Source organism: Cnephaeus nilssonii (assembly GCF_951640355.1).
Source record: "Cnephaeus nilssonii genome assembly, chromosome: 2".
Classification (NCBI taxonomy): Eukaryota; Metazoa; Chordata; class Mammalia; order Chiroptera; family Vespertilionidae; genus Cnephaeus; species Cnephaeus nilssonii.
This window is the reverse complement of record NC_137073.1, coordinates 105,759,042-105,784,446: the sequence shown is the minus strand read 5'-3', so window position 1 is coordinate 105,784,446 and position 25,405 is coordinate 105,759,042. Positions and strand designations below refer to the sequence as shown.

The following is a 25,405-nucleotide window of genomic DNA, read 5'->3' as shown; positions in this document are numbered from 1 at the left end:
ATGTGAGCAGATGGAGTCTGGTGTGCCGGGTGTGGAGGGCTGAGAGAGGACGGAGAGGGGGCCATGGCTCCAATCACTGAGAGCCCCTGTCTGCTTTTGTTATTAGTAAAATCTATAAAGAAATAACATTGGTGACAGTAGCAGAGAAATTAGGGCATTAGGAATGAAAACATGGGCTTTTAAAATGTTTCAAGAAAAATAATAAGTTTAACACGCAGAATTCCACCATTAAAAAGCCTTTTAGGCATGCAACATTCCATACATTGAGAAGCGTCTTTACACAGTGCAAAATTACCGTCCCATGTACACAGGGGAACACAGAAGAGATACTTTGTGAGTAGCAACTAACGGAGGTGAAAGGAGAATTTGTTTTAGAAACTGAAGGTCCAGCTTCTGACTTAGCAAAACAAATTAGGAGAATATTTATGTGAAAGATCTATGCTGTTGAAAAGGTGAGTGTGCCTAGCCTTTTATAAACAGGAACGGCGTGTTCTACCAGGAAATATACGAAAAGCACATACTGAGTACTTGGTCTGAATGTTTGCCTTAGAGGAGAACACCCTCACTGACTGGGTCTGCTTCTTTGATAGTGACATGTTTTAAACGTGTAACAGCCTCACCTGCCCTTCTCCGGAAGGAAAAAGAACATCCTGGCCTTAAGGCTTATGGGACCCTGGTGTTAATTACCAAGCACTCCTGTGACTTTTCTTTGCAGATTTTGAATAGCACATTATTTGGGAGTGGCTTTGAACCTTCTAGAACATGCGGATTCTGTATGTAATTGCTTTTACTAGAATTATTTGAAAGTTCAATTAAGCCCTAGCCAGTTTGGCTCAATGGCTAGAGCATTGGCTCTTGACTGAAGGGTTCTGGGTTCGATTCTGGTCAAGGGCATGTACTTTGGTTGCAGGCTCCATCCCTGGCCCTGGTTGGGGAGCATACAGGAGGCAACTAATCGATGATGTGTCTCTCTCACATTGATGTATCTCTCTCTGTGTGTCTCTGCTCCTCTCTTCCACGCTCTCTAAAATCAATGGGAACATATCCTTGGGTGAGGATTAACAAAAAAAAGAGAAAGTTCAATTAAGACAACTATAATTTTCCTAGGACCCCTTCCAATTCTTTGATCATATGAATGACTACCCAGAATTTCCAAAGGATGACTATGATTTGTTTTTGTGTTCTTATGTTTTCATACAAAACTATGATATCACAAAGGGTAGGCAAACATACCTGTAATCTTCTTTATAGTTCTGTCATTTTCCATAATAATTTTATTATGCTTTGATCTTAGGATATGTGACAGCCTATTCTACATAAGTATCAAATCTCTGTGTTTATACCAAAATAAGTTTTGAGGCCTGTTGTCCATAGAACAAATGATTCTTTGTAAAGTTATTTGCCTTGATCTTTCTTTAAATAGCAACCACCCAGTGCATTTTCAAAATATTACCTATTTTACAGATGAATACGGATGAAACTTGCAGAGTTTATTGCATTGCGTGTTGACTGTCTAACCAATAAGTCTTATGTTTTGTCTTGAAAGATGGACCCTGTGTTGTCAACATCCGTTCCAGTGTACTCACTGAGACTAGATAAAGAGTATGAAGTGCGCGTGAGATGCAGACAACGAAACTCAGACAAGTATGGCGAGTTCAGCGAGGTACTCTATGTAACACTTCCTCAGATGAGCCCAGTGCCATGTGAAGAAGGTAAAAATGAAAGATTAAAGTGGCAGCCACCATGGCTTTCGTCGATATATAGTGATGCATTCGCTGAGCTGTGTTAGGATGTTGTCCAAATCAAGATACATTAGCAGCTAATGTTGGGGTGACCTCGAGCTCACTCTCTAGAGCAGGTATAACCCATTAAAAAGCAGGACGATTTAGTGTTTGAATCCTTTAATTCAGGAAAAGTCGTGGGATAGGTGCAAGTTATAGAGGGGAAGGTGTTGTTAATGAGGGTTATCTCCAGATATCAGAATTTCAGGTGATTCTATAATTCTAAAATTTGCTACAGTGAGTTGTTTGCATTTGTAATCAGAAAAAAAAAAACAGTTTTCAAATACATAATGAGAAATTCTGCATCTCTAAAGTAGATGCACGACGTGGCATCTAAGAGGAAGCCGAACACTGAGTCAGCGCAGGTAGTCAAAAGCAGGTGCTGTTTGATGTTAGAAAGTTCGAGTGTGGCTTTTACCTGGAGAAGTCTTTTTTTTATTATTATTGTTTAAAGTATGACATATAGTAGTACATATATCTCCTTTTGTTCCCCCATACCTGGAGAAGTCTTAATGAGTAGTGGCCAGTTATGCCTGAGAATGGCCTGGAACATCTGTAGATCATGTACAAGAGAAATACAAAGATAATGATAGTTTAAAGACATGAAGCCTATAAATTCATAATAAGAGAATTCAAGTGTTGGCATACAGAAATCAAGAAGGCTGCTTGATATTAAGTGTATAAAATGTTATCACTCCCGAATGAGAATGGGCTATAGCTCATGTCCATTAAGGACGAGGTTTACGGCCATGAGAGGAGCTGAGGTTTGTTAAAGAATAATCACAGGCTACAGAGAAATGAAATGTGTATTTCTGCATTTACCGTACAGGTAGAATCCATGATACTAAATAACGCTTGAGTCAAAATGTCTATAACTCCATTTTTTTTTCCTAAGCTCTATTTAATAGGCTTGCTGTTTCAAACAATTTGATATGATGAAATTCTGGATTATAAAACACACTTGCCACACGCCCTTTAAGCTTATTGTGATTGCATTTCATTCGATTAACATAGATTATTTTAACTGACTTCTTCCATGTTAAAAAAAAGAAGAAGAAGAAGAAAACAAAGCACCAGCTTTATGTTATGTTCCTGAACATGTCATTGATATAAAACTAAAAATGCCACCAGACACAAGTGGTGTTCTCTTTCCCACTGGTTCTCCATAACACCCATAATATCTCCCTGAGCGATTTTAATAAGTGAACAAGAACATTAAAATAAAGAAAGCATATCCTATATAATAAAAGGCTAATATGCAAATTGTCCCCTCGACCAGGAGTTTGACCAGGGGGTGGGGACAGCTGGCCGACCGCCTGTGGCCCTTCCCCCCAGCTATCCCACCCCCAATCAGCCCCCCCACCCTGATCAGGGGCGGAGCCGTCCGGCCAACTGCCCATGGCCCCTCCCCCTGGCTGGCCCAGCCTGATCAGCCCCGATCAGGGTGGGCCGGCTGGACCCTGCCCATGTATGAATTTATGCACCGGGCCTCCAGTTACACTATAAAGGCCTCCTTTTAATAAGGCAACATTAAAGTACCACCTGCCCTTTTTAATTAAAACGCGGTGAACCTCCGCCAGTGCGGTAAGAAGGCTGGGAACCAGCTGCAAGCACTTGTTTTTAAGGAATCAAATAGAAATTGTACAAACCGATGTCCCAAAATCTGCTACAGAGTTTATGAAAATCTGAAGGAGGGAGCCCCCATAGTGATCTCCTGTCCAAGGAGTTTTTGAAGCTGTGAAATGATTAGCTCTGCAAGTCTAAAAAGTTTCCTTTGTGGTTCAAACATAAAAACTCTGCCCGGCCAGTGTGGCTCAGTGGTTGAGCATCAACCTATGAACCAGGAGGTCACAGTTCGATTCCCGATCAGGGCACATGTCCGGGTTGTGGGCTCAGTCCCCAGAAGGGTGTGTGCAGGAGGCAGCCCATCTGTACTTCTCTGTCATCATTGATGTTTCTCTCTCCCCCTCCCTTCCTCTATGAAATCAATAAAAATATTAAGAATAAAATAAATAAATAAAAACTCTGTCCCCGTCTTTCTGATGCATCCTCAGTCTGGAGGATAAAAACTCTCACCACACCTTTAAAAAAGGGAACCAAGTAGATGGTGTTGAAGTAAAGTCCCATGTTGCTCAGCAGCCCTGTTTGCTAGAGCTGAAGCCTCCAGTGACACCCCTGAACATATAAGACACATACAGCAGTTTTTCCTTATAACGTGGACTGTGCTTAAGCTGTGTGCTGTTTATTTTGATTTTTTTTTTAATGTGAAAGGATTTTAAGACATGTTCTTGGAACAGAACAGACCTCTATTCTAAATTGCTGTGTTCTGTTTTCAGTGGTTATCAGTGAAATCACTGACTACTAACGAATACAAATTAGGGAATATGTTTATGTGAAAAAAGAAAGTGCAATGTCAACTTCAGCTCTTGGCAATCCTGTGAGTGAGATATTGTTCTCCTGTGTTTCAGATTTCCAGTTTCCGTGGTTCTTAATTATTATCTTTGGAATGTTTGGGCTGACGGTGATATTTTTATTCATGTTTTCTAAGCAGCAGAGGTAGGTGTGACATAGTCTGCCTTCATGTTTCTCCCAGTTGTTTGGATTTCCATGTGTTTTTCCATTCGTTATTTGGTGTGTTTTCTTTTGCAAATCATGAGTGAAAATCGTAATTAACCCAAGAAAATGTCACCTCCAGTTATATATTTACCACTTGGATGTGTGCGTCAGAGAGGGTTCGCAGGTTGGCCTTCTCCCTGGGACGTTGTGTAGGACATGGAGAGGCTAGGGGCTGCGCACCTGGCTATGCGCCTCCTAACAAGGCTGTTTCTCAGAGCCGCCTCCTCACCTCTTCACAGTCCTGAACAAGGTCACACATTCAACGAGACCATCGGGAGCTCTGTGCCTTTGGCTGAGCTTCACACTGTCCTAATCTGATGTACAAGCAAATTGAAGTGGCAAACTAAAGCAACCGAGATAAACTAATCTAATACACCCTTGGCAATCTCAAGTAATTTCAAGTTTTATTTAAATTATTTAGATTCTGCCCTGGCCAGTTTGGCTCAATGGATAGAGAGTCAACCTGCGTACTGAAGGGTCCCAGGTTCGATTCCGGTCTAGGGCATGTACCTGGCTTGTGGACTCAATCCCCAGTGGCGGGCATGCAGGAGGCAGCTGATCAATGATTCTCTCTCATCATTGATGTTTCTATCTCTTTCTCCCTTCCTCTCTGAAATCAATAAAAATATTTTTTTAAAAAAAACTTTTAAGTTATTTGGATACTTAGGATTTGCAATTTCAAACGCATGTGTCAACATAGCTTAAATTCTAAGTTTTTCTAAGGAGAGTCCTGTCTTTGTTCTCTGGGAGGTAAAAAACTCGGGTTCCAAATGTTATTCTGCCACTGTGTTTGACCTGGGTGATCCCTTAACCTCTCTGGGTTGAAGATACGTAAAAGCTTTCTAATTTGATGTTTGAAGTTGTATGGATGGCATTTGTCAACATCCAAAAAGAACAGGAGTCGCAGGAAGAATGCTCAGCATCTGGAGTTCTAGAGTGAGCCTTCCAGGCATCCTCAAACTACGGCCCGCGGGCCACATGCGGGTGTTTTTGCCATTTTGTTTTTTTACTTCAAAATAAGATATGTGCAGTGTGCATAGGAATTTGTTCATAGTTTTTTTTAAACTATAGTCCGGCCCTCCAACGGTCTGAGGGACAGTGAACTGGCCCCTGTTTAAAAGGTTTGAGGACCGCTGCTAGGGGAATCCGAAAGGGTTCCTGTTGGAGAGTGGCATCTCCAGCTTTACAATGTCGGCCGATGGGGAAGCAAAATTCTCACTGCAGAAGTTCATTTTGCACCTCACTTCCTAGCAACATGTCCTTTTACAAACACAACTGTTACTTCTTTGGGGGAAAATAGTAAAAGAATAAATACCTTTTTTAAAATATATCTTATTGATTTCAGAGAGGAAGGGAGAGGGAGAGAGAGATAGAAACATCAGTGATGAGAAGAATCATTGATTGGCTGCCCCCTGCACACCCCACACTGGGGATTGAGCCCACAACACGGGCATGTGCCCTGACCAGGAATCAAACCGTGACCTCCTGGTTCATAGGTCGGTGCTCAACCACTGAGTCATACCAGCTGGGCTAAATACATTTTTAGACCTTTAAGTAATTTATATGTTTAATTAATACCAACAACAAAGGAGTCAAATTATTTTGTTGATTAATTTTAATTCATTGATCTGTACAGTTAAAGGGCAAGTTTATACGGAACTGCAGCCGATAAAACCCTGATGTATATAAAGTAATTTCCTCTTGACGTTAGCTGTCGATGTTGAGTCATTGTGAAAGCTAAATAAATGTTAGGTAGTTTAAGTATATTAGCTAATAATATTTCAAAGAACAAATAACACTCTCCAAAAATAGGATTTCAGCCCTAACAGGTTTGGCCCAGGAGCTAGAGTGTCGCCCTGCGGACTGAAGGGTCCCAGGTTCCATTCTGGTCAAGGGCACATGCTGGGTTTCGGGCTCGATCCCCATTAGGGGGCATGCAGGAGGCAGCCAATCAATGATTCTCTCTCATTGATGTTTCTATCTCTCCCTCTCCCTTCCTCTCTAAAATCAATAAAAATATTTTTTAAAAAAAATAAGATTTCAAAGAAAGTATATTAACCTCTGTCAGAAGAGTGTTTTCTATGAATGATGAAGTTCTTAACTATAAAGTTTGGTCAAAACCATCAAATTGTAACAGTTTTAGAAATGGTTTTGTACTTCCAGATTTCCTGTGCTAAAGTAAGTGCTTTGCAGAGAAGAATGACATGTTTTCTTTCATTTGCCCATAAAATCCTTATCGTCATCTAAATTTCCATGATGTAATGAAAGTAGGAAATGGTAGACCACATTTGTCAGCACGTGTGGAAAGAACATGTAGTTCTAGCAATTAAAATAGTGATTAAACCGAGGTGCCCTGTGAGCCGTCCCAGAGCCTTGGGCTGGGAGGCGCTTCAGGTCCTCCGCGTCTTTGCTTGAAGTTTTGAGTCCCCTCCTCCTTTTTTAAGTCCGGATAACTGAGTCGACGCTCGCAAAACTTGAACTGTACCTTGGATTTCAGTAAGAGGATAGCAAAGTCACAAACATAGCTTCATGCCAAGGTCACCTCCATTGTAGACTCTGTGGTTCCCAGCATACGACTCGCCCCCAGCCTTGGAGCTGTTACTAATCAGGAAAGAAAGAACGGCATCAGCATGAGACAGCAGGGCAAACGGAAAGCCACAGTCAACCTGCCGACCCATGTTTTGTTACTTGATGTTGTTTTTGATTTTGAAAGTAAAGATTTTCCTACAGAGTGTTTTACCAAAAAATATGAATTTTCACCTAGAAATTCATGTTTCCAGATTGTCTTTAAAAACGAAAAGATCTAGGGAGGCTGGGTTGATGGGACCCTCTGGTAGCATACGCCGAAGCAGGGCCCGGCCTTCCCATTGGGGTAGGGCACGCATTCTCTGGTTTGTCACCATGCCCGTCTCTTCCTGTGGCATTCCCACTGTCTTGTTTCATTCACAGGTAGGACACTCTGTGACATCCTGGGCCACAGGATTGGGCACCCTGGCATCAGGTCAACCGCAGCTCCTAGAAAGCTAACTGCCAACACGTGCTTCAACGTGTCAGCCTCTTCACAAAAGGGGGGCACGCATAAAAACCAAGCACTGATACATGGGGAGGGGTTCGGGATGGGAATGGGGGGTGAGGACAATTATGTGATCCCATAATCAATAAAGAAATAAAATAAAAAAATAACAAGCACTGGACATTTGGGACTCTTTGCTTCCTCTGATTAGGGTTATGGTATGTTTCTGTATGTTCCAAACATTGGAAACATCCATTTAGAGATGCAGAACCGAACAAGAGCGGCACCACAGGGGCAAAGGCCGGGTTGTGCCGGGTGATTTAGATTTGAGCCCAGCTGTGCCAAATATTAGTGCATGACTTGAACACCTGCCCTAAACCCCTGAATCTCTCCACAGAATGCCTCCTCCCTCCCTGGTAGTTGTAAGGACTGCATGGAATGTTCAGTTTTATAAAGGGCCGAATGCTAAGTGTCCAGGCTCTCCGAGTCATGCAGTCTCTGTCATAGCCAATGCAGCCATAGATAGTATGAAAACTGATGAATATGACTATGTTCCAGTAAAACTTTTTTATAAAAACAGAGGGCATATGGCGAAGGAAGATGATTTAACTTTGGATGGGGGGCACACAGTGCAATATGCAGATCTCGTAACAGAAATCTACACTGAAACTTGGTGATCCTATTAACCAACATCATCCCAATAAATGTAATGTTTTTAAAAACTATAAAGAAAACAGAAAAACAAAGCAGACTAGGTTCACCCACAGGCCATAACTTGCCGACCCATAGTTTAGTGCAAGATGTATCCATCAGTACCTGCTTTATCAGAGGCATTCAAAACATTATCATTAATAATTTATATTGTTTCTTTATCTTGTAGTCATCAGTAACAGTTTGCTTTAATACTTGCCCCACTGAGTAACCCTAATGGAGGCTAGTCAAAACAACTAGTAAAATGGAATTTGGTTTATCCCTTCAGTTAGGTTTAAAAAACAAAAACAAAAAACAATGGAAATATTCAGAAAAGGAGCTCCTTGTGGAATAGACTAAACTGTCCATTCACATTTGAAAGCTGAGACAGAGGGCCGAAAACCAGGACTACAGGCTTTAGTAGGAGGAGAAGGACCCTGCTGGGCTGCCTCCCAAAGGAAGAGAGCACCTGTGCAGGAGTGAACACGCCTTTTGAGGGGAAGAATGGGAAGGGATGGGGCTTAGGGTACTCGGCACGCGCTGATTGGTGGTTTCATATAAGGCACATGATTAGGTACTTAGGAATCAGGGCCTTAGGGTATTTGGCAGGTGCTGATTGCTGGTTCAACGTGCAGTCCATATAAGGTGCCTGGTTAGGTGCTCAGGAATGTCCAGGCCGCAGGTGCTGTTTACATCATACTCCATCCATCAATTGGGGGAAGGGAGGATCTATCAACATTGAGTGGAATATCAGCTGATAACCAAAGTCAGGTTGCCATTCCTGCCCAGTGGTAACATCTCTGACACTTAGTTTTTTAAAAATAATAATAACAAAATGAGTTGGTTGGAATTTTTATTCTCCGAGCTTTATTCTAGAGCTACAATGTTGATTTTCAAACAAACTCTAGCCCTAGATAGTTCGGCTCAGTGGATAGAGCATTGGCCTGAGGACCGATGGGTTTTGGGTTTGATTCCAGTCAAGGATATGTACCTCAGTTGCAGGCTCCTCCCCGGCCCAGGCCCTGGTCAGGAGGCAACCAATCGATGTGTTTATCTCACATCAGTCTTTTTCTCTGTCTTTCCCTCTCTCTAAAAAAATCAATGGAAAAATATCTTAGGGTAAGGATTAAAAAAAAAACAAGAAAAAAAAAAACTCCAGTTACACTAGTAAGAAAACAGATAAATGATTTATTCAAATTTACTTAAGAAATGTTTGTTGAGCATCACCTATGTGCCAAGAATAGTCCTAAGTGCCAGTGATACAATAAGGCACAAAACAGGCAGCATAGATATTGGAATGAATCATGGTAAAAAAATAATTTAAATATTTGGGACAGAAAATTTAACTGCTTCATAGAATTGTGTATGTGAATCAATACAGACTAGTTAGAAATAGTCCAAATGTAGTCTGTCCCAACTGAAATGAGCCCTGCAGTGACACTGTGGCTAATGAGGTCATCCTACATAATCTCATAATTGATGTGAGTCCACCCTAATTTGGCTCCATGTGGACTGGCGATCCCTTCCTTCCTTCCTTCTTTCCTTCCTTCCTGCCTCCCTCCCCCTCTGCCTCTCTCCCTGTCTCCCTCCCTCTCTCTGTCCCTGCCTGCCTTTTCTCTGCAAATTACTGGTATGAAGTGCTTTAACATTACCTTTCTTATATCTGAAATGGAAATTGGCTTTAGATGGAATCAAATTTCTCACTCCCAAATACTAATGCTGGCTGTCAATAAAAGGCATTAAGAAGAAAAAAAAAGATTACAGGAAAGCCATGTTTTTTGGTTTTTTTAATATATATTTTATTGATTTTTTTTTTTTTTACAGAGAGGAAGGGAGAGAGATAGAGAGTTAGAAACATCGATGAGAGAGAAACATCGGTCAGCTGCCTCCTGCACACTCCCTACTGGGGATGTGCCCACAACCAAGTTACATGCCCTTGATTGGAATCGAACCTGGGACCCTTGAGTCCGCAGGCTGACGCTCTATCCACTGAGCCAAACCAGTTAGGGCAATTTAAATTGACTTCAGATAGGGGCTTTTTGTTGTTATTGTTTTGTTCTTTTTTTCTTCTATAGGTTTTCCTCTTTATTTACTGCTTAATATTTTCATGCTCTTTCTCATGTTCCACTTATAAAGGAGTAGGATATTTGAATAAGTAATAGCACTGCCACTGTTTTATTTCTATCTTTTGAAATAAGAGAAGGTACAACTTTTAAGATATATCACACCAAAATTTTAATTGTCTTCAAGGATTAAGATGCTGATTCTGCCCCCAGTTCCAGTTCCAAAGATTAAAGGAATTGATCCAGGTCTCTTCAAGGTAATTAATAAATTATCTAAGTTATAGATAACACTAATTGCATATCTGTAAAACATTGTCTTGTGTTGAGAGCTTTTGCAAGCTACATGTAACACATTCCATTTTTTGTACCTCTTCTGAAGAAAAAAAATTTTAATATTACATCTTCTAAAATTATGTCTTGTATATTTAAAAGTTCTTCACTAGTATGTATTTTTATTATGTGGTTCTGTTACTAATGCCTTTATTATAGCCATAATTATTCTCTTAATGTTATCTGTTAACACACTTAACCACTGTGAGTTTCTTTTCATAGATCTTCATTTCCTTTCTGTTCCTTAGGAAGGAAAATTAGAAGAGGTGAACACAATCTTAGCCATCCATGACAACTACAAGCCTGAATTCTACAATGATGACTCCTGGGTTGAATTCATTGAGCTAGACATTGACGACCCTGATGAAAAGACTGAAGGGTCGGACACAGACAGACTCCTCAGCCATGACCATGAGAAATTACTTAACATCCTGGGGGCGAAGGATGACGACTCTGGCCGTACCAGCTGTTACGACCCTGACATTCTGGAGGCTGATCTCCATGCCAGTGACGTGGGTGACGCTACCTCAGAGGTTGCTCAGCCACAGAGGTTAAAAGGGGAAGCAGATCTCTTGTGCCTTGACATGAAGAATCAAAACAACCCACCTTGTAGGGATGCTCCCCCTGCGGCTCAGGAGCCCGGTGTTCTCCTGGCAGAGGAAAGCAAAGCAAGACCACTTCTTCTCGGTGACACCGAGGCAACGCACCACGCTGCCCACGCTCCGCTCCACAGTCCGAGTCCATTGGCCAACATTGACTTTTACGCCCAGGTGAGCGACATCACACCGGCAGGGAGTGTGGTCCTGTCCCCGGGCCAGAAGAGTAAGGCAGGGACAGCCCAGGGCGACGCGCACCCAGAGGTGGTCCCCTGCCAAGCCAACTTCATCACGGACAGCGCCTACTTCTGCGAGGCAGACGCCAAAAAGTGCATCCCGGTGGCCCCTCACGTGGAGGTGGCAGCACGTGGAGAGCCAAGCTTTAACCAGGAAGACATTTACATCACCACGGAAAGCCTTACCACTACTGCCCGGAGGTCTGGGACAGCGGGGCCGGCCCCAGGCCCGGCGATGCCCGTCCCTGACTATACCTCCATCCATCTAGTCCAGTCTCCGCAGGGCCTGGTCCTCAACGCCACTGCCTTGCCCCGGCCCGACAAGGAGTTCCTCTCGGCGTGTGGCTATGTGAGCACAGACCAGCTCAACAACATCATGCCGTAGCCTGTCTTTGATTTCCCCCGAGCTAAGTATTTCATGGCCAAGAGAGGGCCGGGGCGTAAATGCTTAAACCAAAACCATGTTTAAACCTTCTGGGGCGGTGGGGGGGGTTGGGGGGGTGGGGGGAGAGTGTGGATTCTAAATGCCTTTTCCTGAAATGTTGACACATGATATTAAAAAAAGAAGAAGAAAAACACTTAATGAGATAGATATTCCCCTTGTGAATTGTAAATACTTCTCAAGATCCGTCTCCAAGACTGTTTCGTGGCAGTGATCGTCTTGTTGTTGTGGGTGTTCATTTCGTGATGCTGAGCTTCGAATGGCTGTGTCGTTTAATGTCACGTACATCATGCTTTCTTTTGAAAAAGTGAAAAATCAGGTGGCTTTTGCAGTTCAGGAAACTCGAATGCGAATGAAAGCACAGGCTACTTTTTTTACATGATTGGGAGCTAACATTATAAGTAAGAGAACAAAAAAAAGATAGTTTGGATATGGAAATTTTATTTTGACATAAAACTGATAAAGATATTTTTAGTAATTTACACTTCAAGCATGGCCGTTTTTTACGACACTGCCCGCTGTGCCCTGAAGGGCACGGGGACCCGTCTGAAGAATGGAGCGGCTACAGTCTGAGGCCGACCCAATGCTTTGGTCCACGCGCCTAATGAAAACAAACCAACAAGTCCGTTTTTTTACCAAGCCCTTTTGATACCTCCCCAAACTCCTTAAACACGTCTACAGTGATTGTAGTTACCCACATCATGGGAACATGCTGGTCTTCGCTGAATTTTTAAACAAATATGTGTTCCTGTAGAAAACTTGAAAATGTTTGCACAGGCCACCTTACCGTGAACCAAAAAAAAAACAACACAAACAAACAGAAACCCCTCCCTTTCCCAAATTCCGGCTCGTGTCGGAGCACTCCGTAGTAGAAGTAGGGCTTAGAGCTGGTCCACACTGAGGAGGGGGAAGAAAACCCTAGCATCTGGGCAGCGGGCTGCCCTCGGGCACAGCTGGGTTTTCGTCCCCGGGTACCTACGAAGGGAATAGGTACGGGAAGCACTTTGTAAGTCGAGGCAGGTCGCCGTGAAGCTCACCGCGTCCTGGGGTGAGAAGTGTGAGAAATAGGGGTTTGTTTCACAGACGAGAGCCAGACACATCCTCATTATTTATGTGAACGAGGAACAAGGTGTTAAATCCCCACAGAGAACCCCCAGCTTATTCGAGCCAACCGCAGAAACCGCCTTCCTCACCAAACCTCGTGTAGGATTAATTTAAAATAGTAAAAGAAGTTTCATCGTTTTTATTTCCCCTCTGAGTGCAGTGATTGGCCTCCTAGCAGGGTGTCTGAAGAAAAACAAGGGGCCTGAGTCATTTCTGAATTATTGTTCAATCCCTTAGTAGCCTAAACATCATTCTTAGGAGCACTGGGATGGCTCCCTCAAAACGTTTATGAAAAAGAGAAGGATCTTATCGCAATGAAGAATACTTCTCACTTTAAGTATTTTTTTTAAAAGGTGAATAAAACTTTCAAGTTAGCTTTAACTTCAGTAGTATTTGCCATTTAGCTCGGACCTTCTTAGGAAATAGCCTCATGGTTGGTAATTTTAAATTCCCTCTTTCTCGCAAGGACAGTGAAAAGCTGGAATTGGGTGTTTAAAGTTCAACATGTTACTTTGTAATAGATGTTTCCTAGATTTTTCTGCTACCTTGCTGCTATGGTTTTCGATAAGAGCTACATAATTTAGTTTCATATAAATTTCATGGACGTAGAACCTAATTCAACTTAAAACTGTGTGTTTGGGAAAACTATCTTGCTATTTCACAATAGGCTGACAACATTTCTATCGCCAAAAATAGCTAAATACCTCAATCAGTCTCAGAATGTCGTTTTGGTACTTTGCTGGCCACACAAGCCATTATTCACTAGTATGACTAGTTGTGTCCTGCAGTTTATATTTAACTTTCTTTATGTCTGTGGATTTTTTTCCTTCAAAGTTGAATAAATTTATTTTCTTGGATTCATGATGGTATACTTCTCTTGTCGGCCCCACATGAAAAGCGTCCTTACCCAGGCTGCACACTGCGAGTTCTCATTGCAAGGGGCTCTGAGCATGGTTGGTTTAAAGACATTGGCGCCAGGATGGTGCTGTTCAGTGGTTAGCACCAACCCATGAACCTGGAGGTCAGGGTTCAATTCCCGGTCAGGGCTCCATGCCCAATAGGGACTGTGCAGGAGGCAGCCGATGGATGATTCTCATCATTGATGTTTCTCTCTCTCTCTCTCCCTTTCTCTGAAATCAACAAAAAACATATTTTAAGACAATAAAAAGTAAGACACATTAGGGGATTTTTGTTCTGTGCTGGATACATCGCTGCAGAGGAGGCAGCTCTGGCCTCTCTCTGTGTGTGAGGGATCAGGAACCCAACTCAAACATGCTGGCCTGCGGGTCTATACCCTCGGGGGCTCCCAGAGCCATGTGTGGGTCATTACGGTTTGCATGATGTGTGTGAGTGTGAGCAGAGAGTGGGGCATGAGCCTGTCGCCCGCAGAAGGAAATCAGCTCTCCCAGACCAGTCACACATCAACTACCTGTCACCAGGGGAAGCAGACAGAAGTCCGGCCGGAGGGAGGCTCGAGGCAGGAGGGCAGGAGCCTGAGAGCAGTGGAGGCAGGAGGCTGGCTCCTCCCGAGAGGCACCAGGCGCTTCCTGCTAAGCCACAGCCTCGTCGTGCAGGCCGGGTCCTGGGGGCTGGAGTCTGGGATGGCTCTGAGAAGGCCGAGGAACAATCAGTCATTGCTTCAGCAAGTGGGGTGCAAGCTGCCATGACTTTTTACAACCGCAGAGGGTTTGCATTCAATACAGAAAGAACTTTCTCTAACTGCTGCCTTTTGAGCCTCCATTTCCTGCCTTCTCATTCAGAAAATGTCTCTTCTGCCACTGTGCATTTGGAAATAAACATACCTGGGGGCTCTGGGGAGTCAGGAGTGAAGGGATGGAAAGGCCCGTCCCTTCCATGGACCGAAAAGGCACCATCCTTTCTGTTCCAGAAGGTTCATGTCACGTTGAAGAGGGTTACACAGGTGTTCCTGCGTTTAAACTTCTCCACACACGAACACCGAAATCTGTATGTTGCAATATTTACTTATGGACCTAGTTTTACACCAAAATACTAAGTGTCTTTTCATGTCACTAGATGTTACTTAAATCCAAACTCAAGTTCCCACATCATGTGGCCCATCGCCTTCGCAGGCTTCCTGTTTCAGAGCTGAGGGTGAAGGGCACAGCTTCTGAAAAGGAACTCGAACTTTGCTGAACATTCAAGCTCTGCTCCCGTGGACATCAAAGAAGAGTATTATGTCAACTGTGTTACGTAGGCAAAATTGCTCGTGTTTAAAATGATCTCTGACTGGTAAATTACATCGGGATGGGGAGAAGCTCCGAATACCTGGAGATACGCCATAGTTGGGACTTGAGCGCGGTGACTTGTAATTGAGCATGTCCCCTATGGGGACCCTAGAAGCAATGCCTGTGGGGTTCCAACAAGAGCTTTTGGCTCCAATGAGACATAGAACTTCTAAGCCTGGGGGGGACTCCTTGAGTGCCCAGTAGAACTCCTTCTTTGCACCAGGGCTGTCAGGCGGGGTGGAGGGGAAAGAAACACTGGACAGCTGTATAAACAACCTGCGTGGACTGTTGCCATGACTACAGCTGTAGAGCAGAAAGCCTGGTGCTGCCCTGTGCCGCCTCCTTCCTGTCCTGCATCCTCCTGAGTAGACTGGGGCCATCTGTGGTCTGTGGTCGTCTGGGGGATGTTTACTTGAACGTAAGGAGACCCCCCTGTGGATATAGCAGGAGACACGGCCGCTCCTTGAACAAAGTGTGTGCCCTCCCATCTCTGTCCTTGCTCATGCCCCACCCCCACCCCCAACAGCTCCTGCTTACAGTCCTGCCTGTTGACATTCGCCTCATCTTTCATGGCGCAGCTCAGAGGTCTCCTTCATGAAGCCCCCCTGATTCCCGCCAAGGGATCAGTCCTTCCTCTGAACCACTCACTCTGATGTTAGCTCACCCAACAATGCCTAGGATGAGTCTGCTAACATGGATTCTGGGACATACCTGTTCCCTGAAATGTTCTTGAATGAGGGATTCTGTGATTGGCTAAGTTTGGAAAACACCCCAGACTACACTTCCCTCTGGAAGAGCCAGTGTGCCTTGCTGACACTTTAAAACTTCTACAGTTAAAAAAGAAGAAGAAAAGAAAACACCTGCTTAAACTTAATATTATTTTCCCCATTTACTTAACAATGAAAAATACCATAAAGGAGTACCCATTATTATATCTATTCACACTTGGGAAAAACTGCTCTAATTAGATCAGTAGGCCTGGCCCAAAATAAAATTACAATAAATTTCAGGTGAATGTGAATCTGAACAAAGTATCTTATGTGATACCATTAAACTTAGCTTTCACAATACAAGTTCCTCAAAAATGAAAAGCAAAAGGAAACAAAAACAAACTGGACTACATCAAACTAAAAAGTTTTTGCACAGCGAAGGAAACCACCAACAAAACGAAAAGACAACCCACTGAAGGGGAGAAGTGTTATGCCCAGAATTCGGGGTCCCCAAGAAAAACCACCAGGGAACCAAACGAGTCTGATGCAGGAGCAAAGAGTCTGTATTCAAGCTAGCTTGAGCTCAGTCCCACACGCACACACACCAGCGCAGCGGCGAGGTGGGGAGAGAGAGAGAGGGAGAGAGAGAGAGAGAGAGAGAGAGAGAGAGAGAGAGAGAGAGAACAAAGGCTTAAAAAGGGGGTCCAAAGCAGTGGGCGGGGGGAACATTCATGGCCCCGTTGATTGATCAGGGGGCAGGGGCAGGGGTCTGGTTACACGGGGGGGGGGGGGGGGGGGTACTGTGCAGCTTGCCTAATTTGGACTGCGTCTACTTATCTACATTCCTATTGGCAGGTTTATGCAACTGTTATATTCTCGAGGTTTTCTAAGAAAAAGGAGTCATACGCATAGTTACACAGGATGGAGGGTACAGTACATTTTGTGCTGTCCTGCTCTGCCCTTTCAAGAAGATATTGGCCAATGGTACATCTAATAAAGGATTGATATCCAAAATATATTATAAGGAACTGATACAACTTAACACACAAAAAGAAACCAATTTGATTCTTTAAAAAAATAGGCAGAGAACCCAAATAAACATTTCTCCAAAGATGGCATATAAATGGCCAACAGACATATGAAAAGATGCTCAACTTCACTAATCATCACGGAAACATAAAAGCACACTGAGATATCACCTCACACCTGTCAGAATGTCTATCATCAATAAATCAACAAATAACAAGTGTTGGCAAGGATGTGGAGAAAAGGGAACCCTTGTGCACTCTTGATGGGAATGCAAATTGGTGCAACCACTTTGGAAAGCAGTATGGAACTACCTCAAAAAATTAAAAATGGAACTGCCTTATGAACCAGAATTTCTTCTGGTTATTTAGCAAAGAAATTCAAAACACTCATTCAAAAAGATGGATGTACCCCCTATGTTCTTTGCAGCATTATTTACAATAGCCAAGCTATGGAAGCAACTCAATTATCCATCGATAGATGAATGGATAAAGAAGATGTGGTACATATGTATATACAATGGAATATTACTGATCCATAAAAAAGAATGAAATCTTTCTATCTCTGACATGAATGGACCCAGAGGGTGTTATGCTAAGCGAAATAAGTCAGACAAAGACAAGTACCATCTGATTTCACTTATATTTGAAATCTAAAAAAACAGGAACAAACTTACAGAAACAGAGAACAAATTGATGCTTACCACATGGGAGGGCAGTTGGAGGACTGGGTGAAGAAGGTGAAGGAATTAAGATGTACAAATTGGCACTTGTAAAAATAGTCACAGGGATGTAATGTACAGTATAGGGAATATAGTTAACTAGAGGCCCAGTGCATGGATTCATGCACCGGTGGGGTCCCTTTGCCTGGCCTGTGCCCTCTCACAATCCGGGACCCCTTGGGGGATGTCAGACGGCCGGTTTCAGCCCGATCCCTGCAGGTCAGGCTGGGGGACCCCACCGGTGCATGAATCTGTGCTCCAGGCTTCTAGTATGCATATAAGATCTTTGGTTAATCTCTTCCTGCCCTTCCCTTTTCCCCCTTCCCTCTGAGATTCATCAGTCTGTTCCATGTTCCCATGCCTATGCATTGAGTGTCAGCCCCCTGGTGGTCAGTGCGCATCACAGCTAGTGGTCGAACAGTCCCTTAGACTTTTATATATATAGATAATATTATAATGTATATAGTGCCAGGTGAGTACTAGACTTATCAGGGTGATCACTTCATAAGTTATAGAAATGTCTAATCACTATGTTGTACACCTAGTGAAACTAATATTGTGTCAGCTGTAAGGGAAATTTTTTAGTTATCTATAATAATAAAAGCATAATATGCAAATGGACCAAACAGCCAAACAGCAAAATGACCATCCGGACAACCACCCTATGACATGCACTGGCACCAGGCCAGCCAAGGAGGGTACAATGCGATTGGTCGGGGGGCCCTGCCATCGCCCCATGATCGCCCCACAGAGGGAGGTCCAGGCCACCCTCTGCGGGACAATCGATCGGGGGCTCCGTGGAACTGGGGAACTGGGGGTATGTGGCAGCAGACATGGGCAGTGCCAGGCCAAGGCAGGTGCGGGGGGGGGAGGGGTGTAGAGGGGCAGGGCTGCGAAGCTGGGGCTGTGAAGGCCTACCCTTGCACAAATTTTGGGCACTGGGCCTCTAGTAACAAATAAAATAAAAGGCAAAGCAAACTCAGTCTCTATCAGTGCACCGTACATTCTGAACTCAGAGACTACGACACTGAGACATGCTTACTCGCTCTTCATGATGTGGAGGAAATTTGCTGTGAAGCTACAGAATATGTATCTGTTTCACCTGAACAAAAATAATATGGCCCTTACTGCTGTCTGCTGAGTTTTAAAAAATAAAATCACCCAGACGAAATTTCAAACCTAATGGATTTTTGCACAGTAGTCCCAGGAAGCAGTCTTTGTAGGGATATATAAAAAAGCAATTTTCTATTGATTTAAAAAAAAAAAAAGTCTACATGATTGCTCCATGAGCATTAAGAGATGTTATCAGCATTTTCCGTAAGTATAAAATAATTTGTCAGGAAATTGTATGCACTTTGCCTTTCCCAATAGAGCTGCAGTCAAAAATCCAAAGTGGAACGATTCTTATTGTTAGCTTTCCTTTAGGTGGTACCATATGTTGAAAATGATTCACATAGGATCTTGATTTTATTAAAGCACTTTCATATCTATTTTTTTAAACATAACAAATCTGTGTTACAGGCAAGCTAGACATTACTGTTAACATTTTGCAGGAGAGAAAAATCAAAGCTCAGAAAACCTAAGAGATTCTCCAAGTGTTATTTAACTAGTAAGTAATGAAGCCAGGACAAAAACACAGACCTTCTGACTAGTCCAGTAGCCTAAGACCAATGTAAGCTATAACACTACTTGATGGAGGAAAGCTTCTGATCCTAGTCACAGTGTGGAGAAAATGGAGAATTGGTCATTTTATAATACCCATGGGTCCCAAGAATTACCTGCTAAAGATAAAAGGCTCTTTTTCTAATAAACATAACCTGTGGTGCAATAGTTCGTGTTTAACAACCAGTTCTCCAGGAGAGGGGGCTGTGTCCAGATTTGTAACATTTGCCAATTTCCACAGTGTAAATACTCCCAAAGTGGCTGATTTTAAGCTATCAGTGTTTCCTCCCTTAACACTAAGTTGAGAAATGATTGTGCAATCAGCTCTCATAAGACTATATGAATGGCTCCAGCACACCACCGAATCTACACAACCTTCTAATTCCGTCCAATAGATGACATTTTTTATAATGGCTAGTAGCACTTCTACCTAACATTAAGCACTTGCCATGTGCCAGACAAGTTCTAAGCACTTCATATACATGGACTTATTTCAATCCTTACAACAGTCTAATGAGATAAATCCTACAATTCTATTATTCCCAGTTTACTAATATGGAAACTGAGGCACACATAATTAAGTTGACTGAAGTCAGAGAATTACTAGATATTAGCACCAGGATGCAAACACACGCACTCTAGCTCCAGAGCCCATGCTGTAAACTCAGGAGTGTTCTACTTCCATGAAGCAGTCATCTTCATTTATGTTTACACTGAGTGGCCAGATTATAATGATCTCTGAACACATAATAATCTGGCCACTCAGTGTATATTCTATATAATAAAAGGCTAATATGCAAATTGTCCCCTTGACCAGGAGTTCGACCAGTAGGCATACTGGCCAACTGCCCATGTCCCCTCCCCCTGGCCAGTTAATTGATTGCACGAATTCATGAACCAGGCCTCTAATATATATTATATACTGAGTGGCCAGACTATTATGCATTCAGAGATCGGGCCAACTGCCAAGTGCCCCGCCTCACTACTGAGTGTGGCAAGAAGAAAGACTTTCCAAAGGAATCGCTGATCTTAACAAGTCAATGTATGTAGGGACAAGTAATCTTGAAGGGAAAGTTGGTGATGCATGGCTAAATGTCATGTAGAAAATAATCTACATTTGTTTTTATGGTTTGGATGCATGTGAGGGAACTGGAGTTTCTACTTCACCTCTCATCTTTGAAGAGCACATGTTGGAGAAGTTAGATGTAATCACAGAGGACAAGCACGACAGGCTCAATCTGTCCCGTGGAATGAATGGCTGACACAGGCGCAGGCTGCCAGATCTGTCTGACAGTCTATGAACTGCTGGAATCTCTGAGCACTGGAGGCAGTGGCTGATGGCAGATAATTCATTGCTGTGGCAAAAAAACCCTAGACCACAGTAAGTAAGAATATTTTCATCGTATCTTACCTGTATTTTTATAAGTGCTAATTATAAGTGATGACATAGATTCAAAAATTTCTTGTAGCTACGAGCTTTAATGTTTTAATTTACCTTATATGACTGCTGAATTTTGTAGTCCTAAAAGTATGTCATCTAAAAGTTTACATATTTTAAATGACAACTTAATGTTACGACAAAATTAATATGATAACACCTTACACAGGGAAATTAACTTGTATTTCTTCACTAACTTCAGCCAAGTGTGTTCACATAAAGTTTATTGTCTATTTTATTTACTTAGGATGTAGCTGAAAGAGTTATACTCCTCTCAGAGTTGAGACAGAAAACGTAATTAACTTGTCTAGGGACACACAACTAGTTAAAATATCTGGAAGTAAAACTCTCATCTCCTCACTAAAAGTTCTGTGTTCTTTCCTCATGTAAACTATATGAACTTGTGTGTATGTATGTGTGTGTTACATAAAAGATTTATGGTATACTAGAGGCCCGGTGCACAAAATTCATGCACTCGGGGGCGGAGGTCCCTCAGCCCAGCCTGCACCCTCTTGCAGTCCGGGAGCCCTCAAGGGATGTCCAACTGACGACTTAGGCCCACTCCCCATGGGGACCGGGCCTAAGCCGGCAGTCAGACATCCTTAGTTCTGATGCGGAGGCAGGAGAGGTTCCTGCCATGGCTGCTGCACTCACTAGCCATAAGCCTGGCTTCTGGCTAAGCGGTGCTCCTCCTGTGGGAGCACACTGACCACCAGGGGGCAGCTCCTGCATTGAGCGTCTGCCCCCTGGTGGTCAGTGTGCGTCATAGCAACCAGTGGGTCCACCGTTAGGTCAAATTGCATATTAGCCTTTTATTATATAGGATACATCAAAATGTTAAAATGGTTACCTCTGGCAAGTAAACATGGGTGTTTAAATTATCTTATTTTTCATTTGATTTAATTTCCTGCATTTTCTATAGTGAATGTTTATTATTTTAGAGTTATAAAATAATATGTAACATATTTTTAGATTCCTACTGAAATATATTCTTGTCATATATCTCTTTCTCCCAAAAGTCAAAATGCAGGGAAATAAACTTGCGAGTTCTAGTTTGTGAAGCTTTTTTCTCAGTCAAGGGGTTCCTATTTTGCTGTTCTTATTATTTTACCCTTTTTAAAATTTTGTAAATTGTTGTGTTCAGTCACATGAGCAAGTGCTTAGCGGGTTAAACCCAGGGTGTTGGAGAATCTAGGATTTTTCCAGCAGCTTCACTGATTGGGACTATTCAGGACAACTGTTGGCACACAAATCTGTAATTATTCACAAGAGAGGGAATCTTCGTAAATGAAAATGTCATCAAAAATGAGGCTTGGCAGTCTCTGAAATACCCACATCCCATTCTCTTATTAACATCCTCCCTCCACCGTTCAGTCCAGGGTCTGATCATCTCACACCTCAGTCTCCTAAACTGTCGCCTTGTTTGCTTCAGATTCGGAAAAGCCATCTTTTACCTAATTTGAAAGAGTATTCTTTCTAAAAAATGGCAATGCATTTTTTTTAAAGTTAATCTCCTTTCCATGGTGGATAGCTTGCACTCTATTATGTTTCAAATAATAGCAATCACTCAGCCTTTGCTGCCTAAAATACCCTCCAAAACTTAGTGGTTTAAGACAACCAGCATCTATTCGCTCACAGGTTGGTGGGTAGGCTATTTGGGCAGGACCCAGCTGGGCAGTTTTTCTGCCTGTGTCAGCTATTCATCCAGTGAGGCTCACTCAGTCATTCATCGACTGTCAGCTGGTGGCTTGGCTGGCGCCAGATGACCTGGGATGGACACACTTACCCACCGGGCATTTGGCAGGCTATGGCCTCTACAGTGGAGCAACTCAGGCTTGTTCACCTGGTGGGAGTGAAAAAAGATGGCAGGGAAGTGTGCAAAGCCCCCCTCCCCCACCCCTCCGATGCAGGCAAGCATCTCCTAAATTCTAAGTGACCCCAGGAGGCTTGCAACCAGGGGGACTAACCCCCTGAAACTGTCCCCACATCCCCCTTTTATCTGACTTCCCAGTGAGCCAAAGCAGCCCAGCCCAGCTTCTCCAGTGGCTTCTTCCATGCCCTGCCTTGTTTCATTGTCCTAAGTGTGTTTTGCTGCAACCAATAAATTCTTGCTTGTTTTGCTGAAAAAGAGAAAAAAGTAAAGAAGTGTCCAATGACAAAACTAAAACCAGTTAGCAGTGAGTTTAATGTTTTTTATTCAAGAAAAAACAGTCCATGGATTGGGCACGTACAGTGACTCCCAAGCAGGGGGGCACTCTGCCAGAGGGATTTGGGGCGCGTTTATAGAGCGTTAGGATTGGCTAGAAGGGCGGGGATTTCCTTCTAAGGCCAGCAGGTCCTGTTTTCCAGGGTGAGGTGAGCTCACTAACGCTGAGTTGGAGGATGATTAGTGGTCTCTGTTATCTTTCCTTCCAGTTTTTCCTTTACGTGCAGGCTGACTTAGGCTTAGATTTGTGACCTGGGCTAGGCCACTGGGGTGACATCCAGTGTATGGGTCCCAATGTGCAAATCGACTTTATCAGAAGCAAAGGAAGTCCCTTTCTTAGCTACACAGCCAGGCTCTAAGAGTGACTCAACAGTCAGCCTAACTCTTACCTTCCTCAGAGGCATTCATCTGGTACTTCCCCCGCCTAGTCCTGTGGCTCTGGCTCTTTTTCAATATTTTCCTTTTATTTCCTGACTCAGCCTAAGAGAGGCGTTCTTATTGGGCCAGGTCTCAGGCCATGCAGCGATCCCTCTCAGGCAGTTCCCACACTAAGTCACCTCCAGAGGGCGCTGCCTGTATAGAGACTTGTGATTCCCAAAGAGGAGAGGAGCATCAGCAAGACCTGCACAGACCGCAGCCAGAGTCACCTGCTGACTTCTTTTTACTTATTCAGCCTGGACAGTGCGCACCCAGGCTTTAGAACAGGCGCAAACCTACAAGAATTACCTCCACTGTGAAAGCTCCCCCCGCATCCCCAGGCGGAATTAGCAGCTGGCTCCTCTGTGTTTTCTCAATTCCCAGACTAGTTGCATTTTGCAGTAATATAGTGAACAGACACTGGGAGCCGGGGGCAAGGGGACAGAAACATCTCTGGTAGGCAAAATGGGCTCAGTATGAAGGTTCCTAGAAGGTGCCTCTTGTATGTATCTCTAAAGGCTTTGACATACAGTCATTGACTAAGCCGCATAGTCTCACAATGCTGGCAAATTAATTCATTTAATTAATTAAACAAGGAAGCCATTAGACTGAGGTGGATCTAATGCCTTCGTAGCCTCTGTAAGCAGACCAAAATCCAAGCCTGTAAATGCCTCAAGGTTAAGAAATCAAACTCTAAGATCAACCAATCACAGCCAACTAGACTTTGAGCTATAGCCAATCAATAATTTCCTTGCTTTGCCTTCGCCTTTTCTCTATAAAAGTCTCTCCCCAGCTCCTGTTGGTAGAGCCCTCCTAACACATCTGGTTAGGCACTGCCCATGGAATTGAGTTTTTCTCATATAAACGCTTAAAACTTTTAATCTGCCTCGATTTATCGTTTGACACCACCAAAGTGGCCTACGAAGTTAATTGATTGCCTAAAATCATGTGTATCCCAGTAAGATATATTTCTGGGTGGTTCTGAAATGGGTTCAAGAGCAGGATGGTGTTGAATAATGCTTAGTTTCATTATGCTACTGTTCTCTGACTAGCATTCCTACTGATTCTAAATAATGGACTATTTCCTTTTAGATCAGTATCGGAAATATAATTCATTGACTTGGAGATGAATCATTATAATGAATTTTAGTTTTCATAAATAAGGTACCTGTGTTAGAGACAAACAATCAGTTTTTAGGCTGGGAATATTGTAGAGGAGGAAAATTTTTCTCTTCTACTCTTCTAGTTTCTGTGGCTGGTCTAAGAATTAAATTGACATAAAACAGATATAAAAAGAATGCCCAGCCTGTGTGGCTCAGTGGTTGAGTGTCGACCTATGAACCAGGAGGTCACAGTTTGATTCCCCGGCAGGGCACATGCCCAGGATTCTAACTCAATCCCCAATGGGGGGTCGTGCAAGAGGCAGCCGATCAATGATTCTCTCTCATTATTGATGTTTCTATCTCTCTCTCCCTCTCTGAAATCAATAAAAATATTTTTTAAAAAATAATAAAACAATTTTAATTATGATTTTAGGAGCCCCACTTCAGGCGGCCAGAAGTTTTAGGCTTACATACCATCCTGGGCCTAAGGAAAGGGATGGGGCTCTAGGGTTTCAAAGGGAAGGAAGGCAAGTTTTGGGAAGTTGAAAAGAGAAAATGAAATGCTTGGTAAACAAAGGTTGCCCTGCCAGGTAGATAACTCTAGGCTTTGAGCTACAGCCAATCAATATCTATCTATCTATCTATCTATCTATCTATCATCTATACATCTATAATAATAAAAGCATAATATGCTAATTAGACCAGACGTCCTTCCTTCCGGACAAAGCCACGGCAGGCGGGGGCCGAGGCAGAGGTGGCCACTGCAGTGGTGAGGGGGGCAAGGCCCTTGCATGAATCTTGTGCATCAGGCCTCTAGTATATATAGGCACACACACACACACACACACACACACACACACACACACATATGGAGAGAGAGATCTTAAAAGATCTTCAAAAATTAAAATATATATGTATTTTGTGAAATTAATGAGGTAAGTAATATGAAAAAAATGGCATTTTCAAACATTTTGATAAGCAATTTTTTACCAACAGACTAGCTTA

At 43.0% G+C, this 25,405-nt stretch overlaps 1 protein-coding gene across 3 annotated transcripts in view; it reads left to right on the top strand.

The window, feature by feature from the left end:
* Positions 1–11,802, top strand: part of GHR (growth hormone receptor) — a 210,738-nt gene extending 198,936 nt beyond the window's left edge. For 2 of the 3 annotated variants that reach the window (XM_079791668.1, XM_079791669.1), the window contains exons 7-10: positions 1,547–1,712; positions 4,250–4,337; positions 10,351–10,420; positions 10,742–11,802. In XM_079791668.1, coding sequence (XP_079647794.1) covers positions 1,547–1,712; positions 4,250–4,337; positions 10,351–10,420; positions 10,742–11,710 — 1,293 coding nt within the window. In that variant the 3' untranslated portion in view covers positions 11,711–11,802. Of the gene's footprint in view, positions 1–1,546; positions 1,713–4,249; positions 4,342–7,350; positions 7,529–10,350; positions 10,421–10,741 lie in introns of those variants that run through there. The other variant, XM_079791670.1, reaches the window with a different exon arrangement.
* The last annotated feature ends 13,603 nt before the right edge of the window (positions 11,803–25,405 follow it).